Consider the following 20,763-nt stretch of genomic DNA (forward strand, 5'->3'; position numbering starts at 1 on the left):
GTATCTCATTCGTGTATTTCATTCGTGCTCTCCTGAGGCTCGATCTGACACTGGTTTCTCGATTCAATACTTCGAGATGAGCAATCATGACAAGGAATGCAGAATAGAATAAAATACTGAACGTTGGTGACCGAGAGCAGCACTCATTCAATTTAGGGAGTACACTTCACAAGCTCAAGGAGTTAGGCTTGAAGCGCTTCTCGAGGGATTTTTCTGGGCGGAAACTTCGTCCTCTCCCGGTTTCTTCGGGGTTGTCATCACTTGACAGCATCGGGGAGAATGGGGAGCTGTTATCCGGCTCGTTAATAATACGTCCATATATATACATGAAACATTCGTCTGTCTGTTGCTTGTTCCTCGTGGCTCCTATGGTTGACCCGATCGCCGTGAAAATTTAGGGGTGGGTTCTTGGGAAGTGTCGGACGCTTGAAGGGGGGTCGTCGTTTCCAAGCGATGAGTACCTCTAGCTTTAATGAATAATAATTTGAAAGCTCCACCCTTCGAGAAGCACACTTTTGAATAGATGGGGGAAAACAGGAGCAGAACTCCTCAAGGGCGGAATGGAAGAGCCAGAAATGGGAAAACGAGAAGCAAGCGGGAAGTCGGGAATCGGGAACATGTCAATAAGGTGAAGGTACGCGAGTCAACGGCTCGAGGGGGAACGGGGATGCGGGACACGGGGAATCGGGCGGCGGGGAAACGGGCGGCTGGGAAACGGGGAGAGGAAAAAACGGAGGAGAGGGAAAGGAGGAGACGGGGAGCCCGGGAATCAGGGGAACTGGAAGCCGGAGAACAGGAGCCCGGTTCCACGGGGAGGGGGGTGATCGGAAGCGCGGGTATCGGAGCCGGGAAAGCGGGACCACGCCGAACAGGATTGAGTCCGTAGTTGGCTGAGAGGAGAATGGCGAAACCGGATACCCAGGACACGATGAAGGCGGGGAGGGAAGAGCAGGAGAGAAAACGGAAATTATTAGTACAAGAGGAGGGGGAACGACGCGGAACACACTGAGAGCAAGCCCACTCAAAGCAAGCGCGCTCACAGCGAACGCCTCCGGATCAAGCGCATCTGTGGAGAGTCCAGTGTAAAATAAAATCGTGGATCAAACTTTTTCGTCAAAATTTATTTACAGTGAACAACATGCATCCTCATTCTTAATGACTCTTCGAGTCAGTATCGACGCAAACTCTCTTATCTCTTCCCTCGAATATGAGAAACTCTTGAAAGGCGAGATGAGATACAAGAACATACTACGACAAAGTCATTCCTGCGATGTCGTTTTTCGGGAACAGATCCTTATTCCCAGGTGCTCTCGTCTTATTCGATGGAGGTGATTCCCGGTCTCGAGTAGAGTCGCTGATAGCGACCTCTCGAATTAAATACTTCAACTTTTTCAAACATTCTGAATAATGTAAAAACATCCAAAAGACACTTCAGAGCCGGCAATCCGCTCGGATTACATTCGGAACCTCGATATAGATACATGCTTCATCTCCTCGGTGTGTAGCTGTCGTCTCGATACTAGGATCAGTTTCCCGACATGCGGGCTCTCGACTGTCAGGAGAAGAAGAGTACAGGGAGGACCCGGGTACCACCGCTGCGTATTTGCGGCAAGAGTCTGAGCTCTATCACATTTCCAGTCGGTCACTTAAAGAATCGGACTATCACGTCATTTCCGAATACATACATTCCTGTGCGAAAATTCTTCCGCTTCCATTCAGAGTTTGCAGTTGGCAGGGCAGAGGACAATTTTGAATGCATTGTCTTTGCGTCCGAACACAACGAACGCAGCACAAAGACTCGATTCAAACGTTAGTTCCCGGATTTTGTCGCATATAGACCCGTAGTACGCTTTCGTTGAGGACGAATCGGTCCTTTCTAGGAGGTCTTTGACGCTCGCGCTGAATGCTTTCTCGTCGCTCTCGACGTTCAGGCTAACCACGAAATTGCGTACATGATGGATGTCCATGTCCACAACGATCACCTCGACGAAAAGTTTGTCGTTGATGCACCTGAAGAGGGTGCCTTTCAGAACCGTGACGACGTGATTCTCCACCCGCTTCCTCTGGAGAGCGCTCAGCTTCTCCTGGGATAGAATATTAACTTTTATCAAACTCTCAACAGTGAAGGGCCTGTCTTCCTTCTTGTTCAAGCTGACGTTCTCTTTTGAGTTTCCCTGCGTTTCGGATTTCTCTGTTTTCTCGAGCTTGGCGGTGATCGCCTTCGCCGCTGTGGAGATGGGAATCCTCTCCTCGCCGTATTTATATTTCTCGAAACTGCGGACTTTCACCATACCCGGCTCGGTATCTTTCAGCAGAAGAACCAGATTCACGTTAGTGTCTCGACACTGCTGAGAAACCTCTTCAACGCTCAGGGCTGGATTCATGGTTGTACAGCTCAAGTTATTTGTCCACAGAGATCGGAGGAGCTCGAAGCGCTCGATGTTCATGGGGTCGTGTCCTGTCGAGCACAGAACCGAATCAACGTACGATGTTTTGTCGTACTCGGTGGCGAGCCTCACGAAATTGTCGACGCTGAAGCTTACGCCAACCGCTTTGTACACAAGCAGTTGTTCCTGTCTATCGGCGCCTTTCCTGAAGCTGTTGACGATGTTATCGTAGCGACCGCCTCTACACAAAATTTCCAGGAATTTTTTAGTTTTGGATTTTTTCGACACGGTCCGAACAACTTCGAACGTCAGACCGCTAATGTTGACGTTGTAATCGTGCACGAGGCAAGGCACGATGAACCAAGGTCGCGAGAACGAGATGCTTTCAAGAAAAACTCTGATCGCATCCAGCTCTTCGAAAGCTTCGGCAGCGACTTTGCTCGCGGGAGTTCTCCCGTGGAGGATCCGCGCGTAGAACGCCTGCACGGCGGGCAGCGAGTCCTCAACATCGCAAAACTGTAGAAGTAGATTGATGGTATTTTCCGACAGCGAGAGATCGGCCAGGCGATTCTGCAGGTGAAGTTTAGACATTTGACGCGATCCCCTCAAGACTTTCACAACTTTCTCCTGTTTGCTCTCGTCGCCCACCCCTGTGTAAAGCAGGAGCGCTCTGAGAAGACCGAAATGATTCAACAAGAGTTTAGGTGCGCATTCGGGGTTCTCCATGAAGGCGAACTTTGAAAGCACTTCATCGACGACCGACAAAACTTCGGCTTGATGAAGCTTGCTGTCGTCGGAGGCGCTCGTGGCGATGATATCGAAGCTGCATTCGAAGAACATCTTCGGATGACATCTGTAGACTCTCTTTGAGCGGTACACGCGATCGATAATGTAGCGTTTGACGAAGGACAGACCTTTTCGTGCGACGAAACGCGCGAACGGAACGCGTGAATCTCTGGGCAGGTGTACCAGACAGCCATCCTGGTCCATGAGACACGAAACATTGTCCTCGTTGTCGTAGAGGTTGCATTGCGGCGACAGCAGAGGAACATAAATATTCTGAGCACCGTGCAGCTTCATTATCGTCTCGAGGCGCTCTCTGATAAATGAGAAATACATCGAGTACCTAATGTAACAATCCGTTTCGCGTACGTCGTCGTTGTCGTACAAGTACTCGTCGGTGTAGTTCCATTCTTGCTGGAACAACGATCCAAGTAGCCGTTTGTATAGTTTGCTCCGGGGATTGGAGACCGTTTGTCGCAGCATTTCATTGAGTTCCGCTTCCTCGATGACTGGCGGTGGGAGATACTCCGAGGCTAGCAGATCGGACGACGATGGCCGCTTCAGAGGGTCGTGTTGCAGAAGCCATCTCAGCAGGTGGATCTGTTGTTGACTGAGGTAATCCTCTGCGTTGTCTGGGAGTTTTATTTCCGGATCTCTGATATTGGTCAGGTTCCGGGCCCTCTCCATTTTGGTTTGACAAGGATACGACATCTCGAAAAATATCACCCCGAGAGAGTATATGTCCACCTTCTGCGAATAGACCCGGTCGCTGCTCGACTCGGGTGCCGTGTAAAGGAACGTTCCCACCATCCCGGTTTTCCCTGCGTGGGGACCCGACATGTCCGGAGACTTCGCCCCTCCGGGCACGTCGTGCTTCGAGAACGGCGTTGTGGTGGCCAGACCGAAATCGCCGATTTTCGCCCTGTCGTGCACGTCCAAGAATATATTCACCGGTTTCAGATCTCTGTGGATCATCCCCTGCTGGTGGATGTGGACCAAACCCTCAATTATCTCGCGGAACAGTCTCCACATGCGGTCGGTCTCTCTGTGGAGGTCGGCATCGATGGCGTTCCTCAACGTTTGCTTCTCACAGAACTCCATCTGTATGAACATGAATTGGATCTGGTGCGTCGACGACGCTGGCCGCGAGCTCTCGGGCTTCTGATCTTCCTCGTCCTCGAACGACGAAAGACCGCTGGCGCGCTCGAACTTGATGCTCGAATCTGATTTTGGTCCGAGGTTGAACAGCTCGTTGTCCTCGGACGAATCGGACGATTCATCGTGCTCGTTCTCCACGACGTGACTCAACGACACGCTCCATTCCGTGGTGCCTTCAACGAACGCGGGAGCTTCGAGCTCGAGCAGGGTCTGCTTCAGAACACATGAGAGCGACTGAGACTTGCGGGGTGAGGCCGAAAGCGGCACGTCCTCACAGACCTTCTGAATGTCTGCTACCTCGATCCAGGAGTTATAATATCGGACCACGTTTTCGTGATTCAGTCTCGACAAGAGCATCACTTCTCTGGTGATACGGCGATGCAAGCTCTTGTGCTTCGTATCCAGGGGGATTTGTTTGATGGCGTAGACGCGACTGTCGAGTTTATTGCGTACCTTTATCACAGAACCGAAGCCTCCGCTACCCAGAAACTTCAAAATCTCGAACTCTGTCTTCAGCCGGCTCGTGGACGAGAGACGGTTGTACGACGTGAGCATTCGATCGGCGCCATTGCTCTCCGGCTCGAGAGCCTCATCGCTGCTCTCGAGGGACTCGATGTTGGAATCGCTCGTCGCTTGACTGGAAAGCTGCAGCGATTTCCGATATGCGATTTTCTGCGTGATGAATCTGTGTTGTAACAGCTGTTCGATGTCCCAACGCTCAGCTTCGTTCACGGCGAGACATTTCTGAAGGAAGTCCTGGAAATCGCTCGGTAACGAAGATGGAACTTTGGCGGCCTCTTCGCTAATCTTCGATCCTTTAGCGAGAGACAGAATCAGCACTCCGAGCTGGAATACATCGAATTTCTTTGCGTCGGACTTTCGAATTTTCGCGTATTTCGCCTCGTCACGGCCCTGTGAGATCCTCATTGCCTCATGGAGGTTCTTCACGACACCGAAATTCCCTGTTTTCAAGCTTCCTTTCTGGTTGACGAAAACATTTCCTACTCTCAGATCGCCATGAATGAGATCGTTCTGGTGGAGGTGAAATATAGCACTGAGAATGTCCTGGCAGTAAAGGCGAAGCACCTGTAGATCCAGCGCAACGCCTCTCGACGTGTGGAGCGTCAGTGGTGCGTGAGCTGTTAGCATCTCCTGGACTATCGATATGGAAACTTTGTCTTTCTGAGATTCTTCGAGGATTCCGTAGAAGCGAATGAGATTCGGATGTTGTACTCGACAGAGTTTTCCGAATTGCGATTCCACGTCTTCGAGGAGGGATTTCTGCTGTGGGCTCAAGACTGTCTCATTCGAATCTGAAAGGAAGTACCCGGACCCATGTTATCGGGGACGAGGACATTGACTTTCAGGAAATCGGGGCGTACGTATTATAAATTTCTGATCGGATGGGTTTGAGTGAAAAGAACGCAAGCGCCCACCTTTCAGCGAGAAAACCCATTCTCGTAGGCAGAAGATCTCTCCAGAAGAAACCTCCATAGCCGTGTACGTTACGTTGCCTCTCGACGAGTGTCCGATGCACTTCCCTCTCTGGAGGAGCCTCTCTTTACCGTTGATTGTGATTTTGATTTGTAATGATTTGTGTCCTTTACAAGAAACACTCGCTGAAATTTTGGAGCTCTATTAGAAGCTCGTTCCATCGCGAAAAGACCAGCACATCATCGCACCCAGAGTTCGAGCGAGGCACAATGTGGAAGCGAGTTCTTAGTACATACATTCGGAGTCGTCGGGACTCTTATCGGAGGAGTAGCTGAGTCGCAAATCGTTCTGGCCGATCGAGTTCGCTCTCCTTCGACGAGCCTCTTCTTTCAGCTGTTCCTGTTTCGCCCGGATCTCTCGAGCAAGCTCCAATCGTTGCTTTTCTTCCTCTTCCTTTAATCGTGAACAGAGCGAACGACTCAATTATGATGCTCCGATAAATCAGTCACGTGCTGATCGGAGAATGGAGGGTCTATCTATACATAGAGAAGCGTCGATGCACTCACTTCCTTCTTCGCCTGGAGGGTTTTCTGCTTCAGTTCTCGTTCCTCTTGAAGCTTCCTCTTGTTCTGGATCATCTCATCGTAGATCGATACAGTTGGCATATTGAAGGGAACGAGGAACTCCTGGACGTGTTGGCACAGATTCAAAACCATGACCTCGCCCTTCAGACTCTCGGCCAGTTTTTTGAGTTCTGTGAGCAAGTCGTTTACTGAATTTGAGGGCACGTTTGTGCTGTCGAGAATTTCCACAGAAGGAACCGTGTCCGGGTACTTGGGCCCACACAGCACACGCAGCGTGAGCTCTGCGTAAGCCGTGTGCGAAGTCATGGATTCTTGAGGACGAAGTTGGATCTTCACGTCGACAGGTTGCCATACCTGGAAGCCGTTCTTGACTTCTTTTGAAACACATTTAGACTGAAATGCGCATTCTTAGTCTTTTTGTCCGAAAGACAAGGAGCGAATGGGATACGAACGTTAGCCTCAACTGACCTTCCAAGCGATTTTCTTCGAGCGTAAATCGACTATGTCCCCCTGGTAAATGGATTTGAGCACCTCGAGTTCCTCCTCTTGACGGGTGGGGTAGTCATTAGACATTCTTGCCCGGGTGGAGTTGCGCTTCACGACGGGAAGTACATTTGTCCCGCCTGTAAGAGTAAAGATGGATGAATTTCAAGAAACCGACCTTATTCTGGTATATAAGCGAGGACGGCAGGGAATGAAGATCGGTATCGAGACATGAGCTCCACTGCGGAGAAATTTCGCCCCGCAACCCGAGGGGAATAGTCCATGCCCGAGCGCCGGCGCCCGGCGTACGATTGTCACTCATGTGGCTCATCGGGGAGGCGGAAGCAGTGAATGGCTTCACGGCTCGACGGTACTGAGCGGCAGCACCACACCGACTCTTCGAATTCTCCACACGACTTCTTGCTTGGAGGAGATAATAAATTATCGCTGCTGGAGCTCCTCGATGCCTCCCCTCAAACTCTGTCCCCTCGACAGGAACAATCGTCATCATCCCGATTCCGCAAAATTCAGTCGCCGCCTGATGGACTCGCTTTTTGATACGCAGGAGGCGGAGCGCTTCGCAACGGAGTTTCCCATACTGTATTCAAGTCTCGGGGCCCAGGACTCAGCACCCGAAAGGTGGCCCGATCGGAGCAGAGCATCAAACGCGGGGGCTCCTCACTCAGAGCTCAACTCCCCGAGCTGTAACGCAGAGGAGCGAAGCTCAGCTGCGCAATTCCCCAGAGAAGTCCCACGCTCCACCATTGAGGCACTTGGGGCGCGTAAAATGTTGCGCGGCTAATATCCGAGGGAAGCTGGACAATTTGCTGAGATTTGGGATCAGAGCAAATTCGGATGTTCTTCCGATTCTCCGGGCCATGGAGAACGTAGCCAGCAGCTGGAGCGCATTGTGCGTCGTCGGCGAGATAGAATCGACGAAGAAGTTTTTTTTTCTTCACTTGCCCAGTTTGAAGTGAACGATTTTTCTCAGTTTTCTGTCCGGAACACATAATTCCATTTAACTGTTGGTGGGAGAGCTTCGAGTCCGTATTCTCTGGCAGCGTATACGCCGCTGGTGGGAGACGACGACGACAGTCGGTAGTTCTGTCGCTCGCCGCTGGTGGCGATAGATGGACACACTGAGTGAGTCTACGGACGGAGCAGAGTCTGGCGGCGCGCTGACTCCGCATTTTCTGCGCGCCGATAAGAAGGCGCTCTGATTTTCCTCTAGCGTGGATCGATTGAACCGGGAACGGGTCCCGCGTTTGGCTGCGATCCAGAGAATGGCTTACTTACGTATTTCTTGCACCGCCCCTGCTATCGAATGTCACGGGCTAACGTTGAGTTTACGCCGTGAGTTCCACGCAGCCTTTAGAGTGTTTTGGTTGGCTTGTGGTGCTCGATGATACTGGGAGCGTACCACAAGGCACGGGCTCCCAGAAGTTACGGTTGCGCATTGTGGTCAACCGACCGCGCATGGGCCACGCGAGAGGGAACGACTCCCACGATCCTCGTCTGAGAGGTCCGCTCACGTTGCCTACGGAAGTCCGTGATCCGCTCTCTGCCGAACTCGCGCTTAGCACAGGTGTGGTACGACGCGTGAGCCGAAGACCGCCGATTCGGCGTGCTGCTCGAGCAGCTGAGACCTTCGTGAACGATTCCAGTTATCTAGGGATCTGTCTCTCGTAATACATATCAATTTCCCAAATTCACTGGTCGCCATCGGGATCGAGTCACGATTCAGAAAGTGCGAGAGGTGTCTGAGTGGTTCTCTAGAAGCATCAGGTCGGAAACAGGTACGGTTGTTCGGCTCACAGCGTCTTATTCTGACTGACATTGTAATCGCGCTGTCCTTCTCCGTCAGGCATTTCGAGCAAGTTCGGCCGAGAGAGTCGATTAAGTATGGTCTAATTCCTCCGGAAGAGTGGGATCTTGACGTACTAGGCTATTGGGAGCTCGAAATCAGATCATTCAGTGGATAGAGCGGGCACGGAGAGATTTACAGCTATATATAATGCACCACATGCCCACCACACTGGAACATGAACATAGTTCGATGAACTTCCGTCGATTTTTTCCCCAAGAGTCGAGAATCAATGTCCTGGATCTCATTTCGAGTAATCGATATTCGGTGATTTGCAATCTCGAACGTTCGTACAGGTCTCCGGCTCCGTCGGAGTGGAGGAACCATGGGCGACCATGGCTTGATAGCTCGACCCGAAATCCAAGTTCTCGAGCATATCCGGATCACGCTATCCTTTAGATGGAGAGCGAATGATGTTTGTGGTGGAAAATGCATCATCTGTTCTGTATGCGGTTCCTCCGTGTCACTTCGCTCTCTGTCGCATCGAGTCTAGAGCAACAAAAACCCTTTCCCGGGTGTAGTGTTCGGTCTCATCGTCGAGAGTTTCATCCTCACAGCCCACGGTTGACTCTCGATTGCACGGATCGTTTTGCCTTCGCGAGCCTCTCATTAAGTCGAGACAGGAAAGTAAGTCGATCGATGCGAGAATCCGCTCGGCGTGATTTTGCCCACTCGAGTATACTGGGCATCCCTCGGTGGGACAACTTTCTGCACCTCCGCGGTCGGAGACTGTGCGAGTGAGAGTACGCGTGATTTTCATTACCGTTAGCGCCGTTGCATAAGAGCTGGCGTGTCCTTCAATTTTACCGGATTTCTCCTCACTTCATTCGGACTTCTGGCCTTGCGTTACGTCTCGCCGGTGCCCCGGCTCCGAGTCAAGGGCGCGCAGCCTTTCTGGACGTTTTAGATCAGTGTTGTGTTGTGACACACGGCCTGCGTGTATGCTCTTTCGCGAGCTACGCCGTGAACACTGTTGTTCAACAAAAAGTAGAGTGAGTTAGCTTCGTGTTCTTCGGTGCAAATTTCCCAAATCGGAAGTTTACGAGGAGTACGCCGAGTTGGAGTGACATCTCTCGCGGAATTCCTTGCTCTCGCTCAATCCAAGTTTTGGGTTCGCCATCGAGATAGGGTGTGGGTGTGACGTCGCGCGAGTTTCTCAATCTTCTCGGCTAGAGATGCATTCTAGATAAAGAGCTCTCCTCAAGCTTGGTTGTTTGTTGTGACTAAGTAGCCAAGATGAAATACTTGACGCATTTCGAGCGATGGAATCCCCTGAAATTGAGCTCCTTTCCAAGAGCGCAAGGGATCAGCTGACCGACTCGATCAAGGTTTCTGTAAAGCAATCCAAAGAAAAATTATCCTTCGAGCTTCCTAAGCCCACCGGATTTGGAGCGAATCGAAGTATCTCACACTTTATGTATAGGGGACTAATGAATCGAAACTCGTGCGTCCTTGAAGTCATGTCGCCGATCAAGCATCATCGCGTCGCGTTTCTCGAATCGAATCGGAGACCCTACTGAATTCCCGTCACGAAGATCTTAAGTCCCCCCATTCTATTGCAGACACGTATTTCCTATTGCCGGCATGTCGGCTTTGCGATGCTCCCTTCATCACACGAAAAATCTCCTGATTGTTTCCCATAGGGGTGAGAACAATGATTTATTTTCCTTCCTGTTCCATGAAGATATTTTCCCCGTTCCCGACCCGGGCCCGTTCTTCTAGAACTCAAAGGCGAGATCCTATTCACCAGGTCGGCATCTGCACAAGCTCAGGATCTCAGCGGCTGTGCAAGCGCGGTCGTTCTCCGTCGGTCCTTGTCACAAACGGGAACACACCGAGGATGAAATCCCAAATTTTTTAGATTTCAAAGCTCAGAGGGGCAGCGATGGATATCACAAGTAAGTCGATCCCTCTTCTGAGATCGGGCACAACGCCCCAGCGTTGGCGTGATCGCCGCGGCCACGTCTGGACACCTTTTCCGATCCCGGGTGTTGAACCTTTTTCCGCTTTCCCGGGTGTTGAGCGCGGGTTCTTTCAGATGCTCGACTCATCCTCGCATTCCCTTCGAATTTCAGAAGTCGAACCACGAGCATCGGAGGCTCGAATTCCGGCTCCGCGTCAACCTCCACCGGTAACACGACTATCGGATCCACGACGGCCGGAGGGGATAACGGGGGATTCTGCTGCCCGAAATGCGGCAGTCCCTGCACCCACGTCGAAACGTTTGTCTGTGAGAATCGCTCCTACCCCCCGTATATCATTCGATTCTTTGTGCTCCGTCCTCCGTACGCGACTCATTAACGTCGCATCACTTCGTGCGACACTGGTTGGCCGACGTACATTGAGCTTCGTATAATTTTCTCTTCACAGCCTCGACTCGATTCGTAAAATGTGAGAAGTGTCATCATTTCTTCGTGGTACTTTCTGAAAGTGAAAACAAAAAATTCGCGAGAGATGCCGCACAAGCCAAGGCTGCCGGTGCGCCAGCGGCACAGAAGGCTCCACCCCCTCCGAAGAAAATCTACGAATACCTCGACCGACATGTCATTGGACAACACGAAGCGAAAAAAGTTCTCTCCGTGGGGGTTTATAATCATTATAAACGCATTTTCAACAACATCAGCAAAACCCAAACTCCTCCCGCGGAGAACTTGGCCGCACAATCGCTCGAATACGCGCCGACAAATCAGCTGTTGACGTCAAGAGACTTCATAAATTCCGGCACGCCGTATGGGTCGAATACGGGCTCTGCCTTCAGCCAACCTACCCATGAAGCCGATCAACAAAAGACGTCCCAAGGTGGCCAGGCGCGTGGGACCGAAATTCTGGAGAATACCTGCCAGGAAATCCGACTCGAAAAGTCCAACGTTCTCCTGTTAGGCCCGACCGGCTCCGGCAAAACGCTGCTCGCTCAGACGATCGCCCGTTGCCTTGATGTTCCGTTCGCTATTTGTGACTGCACGACGCTCACCCAAGCGGGGTATGTCGGGGAAGACATCGAAAGTGTCATAGCGAAACTGCTGCAAGATGCGAATTTCAACGTGGAAAAAGCTCAGCAAGGTTAGTGCTTCATGCGTTTTCCGTCCCAATTCATTTCTGCCGATGATGTCCGGGAGGAGAATGGGTTTCACTCCCCAATTCGCCACCGGATGCTTCCAGGTATCGTCTTTCTCGATGAGGTCGACAAAATCGGAGCGGTACCCGGTATCCATCAGCTGCGAGATGTAGGTGGCGAAGGAGTCCAGCAAGGAATGCTGAAAATGCTCGAAGGAACGCTTGTTAACGTTCCGGAGAGGAATTCGCGGAAACTCCGGGGTGAAAGTCTCACTGTCGACACTACGAACATTTTATTCATCGCGTCAGGAGCTTTCAACGGTTTAGATCGGCTCGTCAGCAGGCGGAAAACGAATAAGGTAATGATGAGCCCTAGCTCTGATCCGAACACATCCGAACAACCTAGGCGGAAGATGGGACTCCGTAGCGTCGAACACGGACGTCCTTTGGATTTCCCTGGGAATCAATTTCCCTTGTAACGGCTCGATCTGGTTCCAGTATCTCGGATTCGGCGCTCCTGTTTTCGAATCTCGGGGTCGACGCGCGGCGGCTTCGGAAGATCAGGCCAACAGTGCGGCACATGAGTCAGCGATCGATGAGAATATAGAGAAAGACATCATGTTGAAGAGTGTCGAAGCTCGCGATCTCATTGAGTTCGGCATGATACCGGAATTCGTTGGGCGTTTCCCTGTCCTCGTGCCGTTCCATTCGCTGTCCGAGGACATGCTGATCCAGATCCTCACGGAGCCTCAGAACGCTCTTCTGCCCCAGTTCCAGATGTTATTCAGCATGGATAAGGTAAATCAAAGATTGATAACGATTATTCCCGCGGAATTCTCCGAATTCTCTGTCCGAATGGAGTTTCAACGTTCCCTACCAAAGATATTCTCCAATGATCTATCGAATCCGATATCATACAGGAAATGCATACCCTGGTTATATTACGGTTCCCGACATATTCCTTGTACCCGGGATGGTAGGAGCGCTTGCGTGTCTTCCGAATGATGTGTTTTTCCTAACTATCTCTTACGCCCTCATCTCTCTCGTCAGTGCGAGCTGACGTTCGACGACGCGGCTCTACGGAGTATTGCCCACATGGCTATGGAGCGGAAAACCGGAGCCCGAGGCCTTCGTGCAATCATGGAGAAAATTCTCCTGGAGCCGATGTTCGAAATTCCCGGCAGCGACGTCACAGGCGTCCACATCTCCAAAGAAGCAGCTGAAGGCACAGCGGCGGCAACCTACGTGAGGGAAGCGAACAACAAAGAAGACGCCGAGGAGTCGACCGAAGGCGCGAGAGCGTTCAACTCTTGAATCGTTCTCAGAGATCAGAGCTGTCCTCGCCATCTCGTCTCTAATGGCAATGGATTGTAAATGCTGACGTCAGAAGAGACCAATCTTGACCTTAGGAACGACAACCCTAGAGAAGTCCACGGAGCTGTCGAAACGATTGATATTTTTTGATTTATGACATCGATGCAGCAGATGGTGGCCGAATCGAGATCGCGGATTGGAAACGGATTAGGGAATCGTTTGGACCAATTGTCCGGCAGCGATCAGTCGAAAAATTCAATTTAGGGTCCTTGGGGCTTGGCGCCGGTCGGGGCCATACGGGAAGTGAGCGCCCGAACCCGGGCTTCCCCCGAGAAGAAGACTGATCAGGCCACCCTTCGGGACGTAGAAACTGGAACTAGGCACTTTCCTCGGGATGTCGAGGCTCGGTTGCCAGACAGAATTCACCCAAAAAAGAAGGAAGGAGTTGTGTTTATGTCGCTAAGTCAGAACTGAACAAGAATCGTATTGTACATAGAGATCCAAACAGAATTCTTGAGGGTCTTGCTCTAGCGATGTTATCATCGACTCGCTCGCCGTGTTTCCGAATGTTCAATCCAAATCGTTTCCTCGAGAGGGGCTCTCAAATTATTCGGTTTTCCATCTGCAGCCCGACGCCTGGGTTCGGATCATTCTTCCGACACTCGTTCGATGTTGAGTTGAAGTCTGTAAATAAAAGGTTAATTGAGTAACTGTGTCATGTCGTGTGGTGGTTGTCAATGATTTCTCACCGTATGAACACACCGGCCGGTTCTCGCTACACATCGAGATCGAATCGTAAAAAACGCGATGCATTGATCCTCCTTTCCCTCTGATGCGAGTATCTGGTGCCCGAACGAGCTACAATCATGAAGAGTCCATCTTGACGAGCCTCGGGTTTTCGCCAGAATCCACATGGCCCGGATATCTCGAGCTCGTCTCGATCAGACTGCATGTTCGCCCCACAGAATCCCGCAGAATCGCCCGTGGACGAGTGGATGAAAGCTCGGAAGCAACGAATGATACCTCCCAGGCCAATTGTGACTGACAAGTAAACATTCTTTTTTGAAAATGACAATCGCCTGGTTTGACATGCTTTTCTGAAAGTTTCCAAGCCCCGGAGCAACCCCAAGTCGTTTTTCCCTGCTGTCCTGCATTTCATACCCCTTTCCTGCAGGCTCCGAAACCCGGAAAAAACACCATTTACATTGAAATCCGGGATATTTTTCTCGGATTTTGATGGAAATGTTTTTTTCCCCAGGTTCCGAAGCTCGGAAAGATCCATTCCCATTGATATCCGAGCAAAATATCCCGGATTTCGATGTAAATGGTGTTTTTCCGGGTTTCGGAGCCTGCAGGGAAGGGGTATGATATGCAGGACAGCAGGGAAAAACGACTCGGGGTTGCTCCGGGGCTCGGAAACTTTCAGAAAAGCATGTCAAACCTGGTGATTGTCATTTTCAAAAAGAATGTTTACTTGTGAGTGCCGCTCCGTCGTCATGATCGTTTAATGGGATACGCGCAATTTCGAAAAACATGTTCGTTTATTAAATTACTATTTAGTTTACAGCAAGATAATCTCGGTACGGTATATTTAGGATTTGGGTCAATTGTGACTTTCCTGGCGACGTATCGAGCAGACTCGGCTCTCGTCGTCGACCGGGACAGTTAAAATACATACGTGTTTGATTCTTTCAGTGAAAGTACAAAACCCGCAAGAAATGTATTTCTGCGAATACACTCTGAGTATCAAAGCTCCTAACTGCACTCCCTGATCTGAGTGCTTGAGTATATGGCGTTTCGCATTGTGTATAGCCAAAACGCTAAGAGGGAAATGCGTATATATGCGAATATGTTTCTTCGCAGTGTACAATCTTTGGCAACGTAGAATGAAGCAGTGATTCAGAGGCTCTGCTGTTATCTAGGTAGAGGTGTTCTTTGATTTGGCGATGGCTTCGTACGCGGGATGTCATAAAAATCGACGCAAGAGGAACAAGCCGCTACGTAAAAGCTTTGGCTAGCAAGCGATGCTAGATCGCAAAAAAGGAACTATTCGCTTTGGTTCAGGACTCTCTGGACATGACGGTCCGCGGGACCGGCAGGCCATGCATGCTTCCGTGGAGCAGCGAGATCTACATGAGTTGAGGTTTGTGTTTTTCTTGAGCGTGTGCTACACTCAGGCGAGGGAGGTGCGAGGCGCTGACATCGAAGGCGACGTCGACGTTCCGCGCCGCAGTTGAAAGTTGGCGTAGGAGGCTCGTTCAGACTCATTTGTCCGGGGTACCGAGCGCACTCTCGGCTCCGGATGAAGAGCTGCTCTCGCTGAGGGTTCCGGCTTCTCTGAAAGACGCTTGATGGGCTTCGAGCAGCTGATTGTACTCTTGGAGTTGAGCGCGGTATTCGAGATAGGCCTGTTGAGCTTCGGGAGTTTCCATGGCGTCCTCGTCGAAAAGCTCCTCCAATTCACCGTTCTGTTTCATGTCCTGCACCATCTCGTTGACCGACCACAGCTGACACAGGAGTGACATGTCAGTCTGACGTAGAGCCACCATCTCTCTGCGAAGAAGAGCCATTTTGGCTTCGAGCCGCAGAATGGGATCTTGATTTTCGTAGACAGATCGGTGGCCGGACGGTCGCCTACCGCCCCCGTTCGGTGAGTCGCCGTTTCCGTTCCAGCCTAGCGGTGGAGACTGCGGTCTTTGTCTCCTGTCAACGTCCTGCTGTATCCGAATCCGCATCACATGAGCTCTTCCCATTTCTCTCAACTGATGACTATTGAAGTTGAGCAATGAGCGTAGAGATTTAGGGGGTGGCGGGAGCCCGATGGACGCCGGGTCCATCTGAAAAGAGAGCAACCGTTCGTTGATCAGAGAGAAGAACTTCTTTCTCCCGTCGGCTCGGATGGCATCTCATCGGATTCCCGGACAACTGGGACGGCTGAGTTCGTTCCGACTATGTCGACGAACACCAATAATTCTCTTTCAGTTCAGATATGGACTCGGTGAGAAACTTCGCAGCCGATGATTCGATGGAGATCCCGGGAGTCTCGGACTCCAGCCCGGGAACTGATCGAGGCGCATCGGCTCCGTCGTGTCTCTGCCGAGGACCCTTCCGATGCGCGTACATCCTCGACTAAGTCCATTATACCTGCGTCTTACCGTGGGTCAGCAGTCGGTGTTCGTAGACCCGAGTCCACTGGCGATCGATGATGATGATGATCTCTGCCTGAGAGTCGCCGGAAGGCTCGCGGACTCCCACCGATTCCATTCTCTCAGTCAATCGCGGATAGAGACACTGGAACGGTCCTGTGTTCTTCTCCTGGACCTTGATGGCATCGTCAACAGATGAATTCGCATTCCACGCGTCTCTCTTACCGATTCAGCGAGCTATAAAAATCCTCGACTTACGCCTCGAACCTCTGTTGCTCCAGCGGGCGTCCCAGTGGGATGGGTAATGAACGATCTGGTTTGCTTGGTTTGTACGATTCGGTGGCATCGAGCTTGCGGAGGTGACTTGACGATGAGAGAATCTCGAGAAGTTCCTCTGGTGGAAGCAGGTGGAATTCCTCCGCGTCAGGAATCATTTGGGCTAGGTTCGACGTTCCGGTGTTCAGACCTTCTCGGAGAATGTGGAGGACGATTCCTACGAGCTCGTTATCCTCCAGATGAGGTCCCCGTTCGTATAGTAAGTAACCACAAATATTTACGCAGCCAAGCTCCGAAGTTGATCTACACAATGATGCAAAGTCAGAGTACAATACTGGGCCACAATACCTGAATAGACTCGAGGCTTCTGAAAGCAATACAGCACATACATGAATAACATACGCAGTCGAACCCGATAGGTACGTCGCCTCGACTCACGTCAACCTCGTGCTTTCGCCACTCTCTTCTGTCCCACCTACTAGGTGGTACATTTTCAAGAGCATAGTGACCGCGATGCATGAAGTCCACGGTCGAGGACTCCGTCGTCTCCCTTCGTTGAGCAGGCTCGAACGAAGTTCCACGAAATGGATTCTGATCGCTCTTCGAAGATCCTGGACATCGCAGTTAGCGCTTTCATTCCATACCGCATCATTATTTGGAAACGATGAGGAGCCGGTTGCTCGGATAAGTTCTTTTCCGGAAAGAGGAAGCCCAAACTCGAAATTCATTCGACGTGAGATGAATCAAACGACTTGTGGATGAGACCATTGACCAAGCGAGCGACAAACACCAAAACCATTTCTCCGCCTTCAAGACCCTGGAGAAACGTGCACCAATTGATGGCGTAGGTCGAGCCCAAACTGAACATATTTCGCTCATGCTCAGCTGAAGCCTCCCTGCAGTAATGAATTCACGAGGAAGCGTCGCCTGACTCCGACATAGCCCCCTTGTCTTCCCCTCGAATTCTTATCGAAACTTATGAGACCAAGTGAGGGCTTTCGACGGACTCTCGAGACTTTGGCGGAATAGCTCGAAGCCATCCCGAGTAACATGACGGAGTTCTGTCAGTGAGTGGGGTGGATCTGTATGCCTTAGATAGCGAGCAATATCCAACGAAGAATAGTTTTTCAGATTTCAAGTCCCATTTCTTCCTCAGTTCCTTCGGAATGTGCCAGTACGCTAGACACCCGAACACTCTAATAACTGGAAGAGTCACCAAGTACAATATAGAAACCTTCTCCTCCGATTGAATATCAAATACTTTAATGTCGAAAAGACCCTTGGTGGGGATCCGATGAACCCGTATAGCCAAAGATAGCCTATACGGAGCCTTCTTTATTTATCTCTGACTCCGACAATTTCGAATAGTTACAGTCTTCACGGGACGAGTGCATAGGTAGCAGCCGTGGTCACCCCGCAGATATTATTCTTCATAGCGATCTTCACGTAGCCGTCATCACCCCAAAGAGTAGACCAGGAGTTTTTAACGATCCAAAAAGCCTCACCCTCGTGGCTGACTCCGTAACCGACTGCTAGAACTGCGTGGTCCAGATCAGCGAGGCCGTTCTCTGAAACATATCCCACGCCATGAATGGGAGCCCATATCGGATAAAAACTCGGAGAGCAACTCACATCTGGATCGAACGAGCCCACGGAGCTGCCCCCGCCTCAAATAAGTCGAAGAACTCACTGCAGTCTTTGTCATTGAAAATCCCCGTATGGTAGAAAGAGAGGGATGGCAAAGCAGCGAAGATCCCGACGGATATGGGACCGACAAAAGCCACAGCTCTCTTCAGATCATTCTCCCCGGTGACGTTCACGTATCCAAGCAGAGTCGGAAGTTCTCTTTTAAGCGCAGGACCATCGTGGCATTTTCCATCCTGTGGGAAACAAAGACCAGCATCAACTCTCTCTTCAACTCCCGAGCCGAGCTGGAAGAATCTCCTCAGCCGGAACACCATGGGAATTCCACCGAGCGTATGAAACTTACGATGCCCATGTAAGCTCCGTATTCCTTGTCGGTGGACAATCCGTGTTGCATGATGTATTGGTAGGCCTGGTAGTCCTGACCCCCATCGCAACCCCCGTTGCCGAACTTCCATGAGCAGTCGATCAATTGTTGCTCGGAGAATCTGACCAACTTCCCATGCTTTTTGGAGAAACTAGTGAGACTCTGACCGATACTGCATCCTGGTGCGACGGCACAGGAACTAGTCACGGATAAATCCATTCATTCATTCAATCAAGACTTGGATCTCTCGCTTACCTTGCGAGCGTACATGCCCTCGATATTCCCGGTAGCTCCGAAACTCCAGCATGAGCCGCAGATAGCCTGATCCTTCACCTCGGTGACCACTCCTCTAGGCTTCCAATCAACGGAGTCGGGCAGTTCCCGGCCGATGAAGTTCTCGGCGGGAAAAACTTTGCCGCCGTTCGGTCCAGCGACGTACTTCCTGCCGCGTAGGAACTTCATCTCATCTTGATGAAGGTCAGCGAGATGGTTGATTCTCAATTTGAAGTCCTTATTCTTGCGATTCATCGAGTCGATGTAGCGTTGATTGTTACGGAAATTGTCCTTGCGTAGCTTTTCATTATCAGCGTCTTCGTAGCGCTTCGAGTGTTGCTTCTTGAAGTGCTCGAAGTGCTCATCGACGTGACTTTCGTCGCGATGGATGAAGACTCTCATTGGATTGAAGAGATGTCCGGAGGAGAGCCCTGATCCTTCGGGGTAGGGAACACACCTTCCCGCTGCGGCCACCTTCACAACGTCGAAAACGGTCGCGTCTTGAGCCCCAGTGGTATAGCTGGTGTAGATCATTTCGTATAGGTCGTAATGAGAGCCGAAAAGCGAGTCGTAACCGAGCATGGTGTAACGGACTGGAATATAGGTGTCTTTGTCCCTGCAGGATCGAGGAACGCTTAGCCGGTTTAGATCGATTCGTGCCATCGAGGTGGATTGGATTACTCTCCTTACTTTATTGCGTAGAACGTGTAGGTGCTATTCCGACCGAAATTCGTGGTCACATTCGTCCATGTCATGCATTTCTTTTTTGCGACGAGGTTCGGATCAGACAGCCCGTCGGCGCAGTCCACTTCGCCTGCAAACTATCGGACAACAAATGACTCGTTTCAGTCGGAATCGCGAGACTTATACTTAGACGCGTCGGTAAAGCGAGCCTACCTTGAACCAGTGGAGATCCGGGAACACACTCTGTACATTCACCGGTGCGGCCTCGGTAGCGTTGGCCTGGTAACAGACTTCTTCCACAACGTGAGCGCGATTAGGGCTCCACACGATCTGAGAATCGGAATGGGGCTCGGAATCGCCTTGTGAAAAACCAGACCCGGTTCCACTTTCCCGGAGAATCTATCTAACGGGATCAACTCTTTCCGCACCTTGAAGTTCGCGCCGTTGGGACTCTCCGTGTAGGGAGTGTTGATTTGGAACGTTTTCATCGTTCCATCGTAGTAGTCGATTCGAGATTTTTTCTGTTTCGCGTCGTAGTTTGCGGTGAAAGGCTCTCTCAATGTGGCGTACGGCAGAAGAATGAATCCACTAGCTGTATAGGCATCTGCGAAGGTCGGGGGCGCCGGATCCTCATTGCTGGGGGCTGGCACGCCCACTATAAAGAAAAAGATGGAACTGATCGCAAGGTCGAAGGTTTTCTCCATGAGGTCCATCTTCCATCTTTCTGACGGCTCGGGCACTGAAACTCACAGACGGCGGTGATGCCGAGGGTGAGGACGCAGGTTGCGAGCATGATCTTCTCCAGCTCGACAATGCCGCCGAAATCTTGTGGTAGCCTTTAAAAGCAGAATGACACACCTACTACTAAGCCTGGTTGGATTTAGCGGATCTTGCTACGTGGTTCAAGTCAGGTTGAGCAATTTGACTCTCGATTACGAAAAGTCTCCCAGATTTCTCTCTGTCGGCTGATCCATTCGTCGATCAAAGTCGATTCGATACGAGTTTCTCCCGTTTGGGTTATCAAATAATGAAAATTGGATCAGACCTATCCTATGAAGGATTCACTTCGCTTTCATGGCAGGAGAAAGCATCGCGAGAACCCAAAGGAAATTATAGAAAAGAGGATAAAAGTATTCTGATCCAAAATGCTCCCGCAGATGCAAACCAGCTTCGTTCCTACCGCGGTCAATCTTCGTTTTCCTTAGAACCTATCGTTTTCCTGAAGGTTCTACGAGCATCCTGTCACGCGGAACTCCGTCCCGCGTTTTGCGGACTTCCCCTTCCTTCTCTCTGACACACAATACCCAGAGGA

The 20,763-nt window shown here is 51.0% G+C and overlaps 4 protein-coding genes across 4 annotated transcripts; 1 reads left to right on the top strand and 3 right to left on the bottom strand.

Annotated features, from left to right (window-relative positions):
• Positions 1-1,715: 1,715 nt before the first annotated feature.
• Positions 1,716-6,919, bottom strand: Gcn2 (eukaryotic translation initiation factor 2 alpha kinase Gcn2). The gene is made up of 5 exons (XM_029111662.1): positions 6,815-6,919; positions 6,329-6,700; positions 6,059-6,215; positions 5,711-5,947; positions 1,716-5,593 (listed from the first exon to the last, which is right to left on the bottom strand). Exons 1-5 carry the CDS (start codon positions 6,917-6,919, stop codon positions 1,716-1,718), a joined length of 4,749 nt encoding a protein of 1,582 aa, XP_028967495.1.
• Positions 6,920-8,469: 1,550 nt separating this feature from the next.
• On the top strand, positions 8,470-13,773 carry ClpX (Caseinolytic protease chaperone subunit). The gene is made up of 8 exons (XM_018639815.2): positions 8,470-8,625; positions 10,256-10,338; positions 10,444-10,591; positions 10,769-10,923; positions 11,064-11,753; positions 11,853-12,106; positions 12,246-12,545; positions 12,798-13,773. The coding sequence occupies exons 2-8, from the start codon at positions 10,278-10,280 to the stop codon at positions 13,059-13,061; spliced, it is 1,872 nt and encodes a 623-aa protein (XP_018495331.1). The 5' UTR covers positions 8,470-8,625; positions 10,256-10,277; the 3' UTR covers positions 13,062-13,773.
• Positions 13,774-15,012: 1,239 nt separating this feature from the next.
• Positions 15,013-15,898, bottom strand: LOC108864354 (leucine repeat adapter protein 25-like). Its single transcript, XM_018639816.2, has one exon. It carries the CDS (start codon positions 15,896-15,898, stop codon positions 15,326-15,328), a length of 573 nt encoding a protein of 190 aa, XP_018495332.1. The 3' UTR covers positions 15,013-15,325.
• A 1,846-nt stretch (positions 15,899-17,744) lies between these two features.
• On the bottom strand, positions 17,745-20,186 carry LOC100901549 (digestive cysteine proteinase 2). Its single transcript, XM_029111664.1, has 7 exons — positions 19,880-20,186; positions 19,665-19,781; positions 19,458-19,588; positions 18,750-19,383; positions 18,474-18,632; positions 18,174-18,363; positions 17,745-18,051 (listed from the first exon to the last, which is right to left on the bottom strand). The coding sequence occupies exons 1-7, from the start codon at positions 20,162-20,164 to the stop codon at positions 17,861-17,863; spliced, it is 1,707 nt and encodes a 568-aa protein (XP_028967497.1). The 5' UTR covers positions 20,165-20,186; the 3' UTR covers positions 17,745-17,860.
• Positions 20,187-20,763: the final 577 nt, after the last annotated feature.

The sequence above is a fragment of the Galendromus occidentalis genome, unplaced genomic scaffold, assembly GCF_000255335.2.
Source record: "Galendromus occidentalis unplaced genomic scaffold, Mocc_1.1 scf7180000077459, whole genome shotgun sequence".
Lineage (NCBI taxonomy): Eukaryota > Metazoa > Arthropoda > Arachnida > Mesostigmata > Phytoseiidae > Galendromus > Galendromus occidentalis.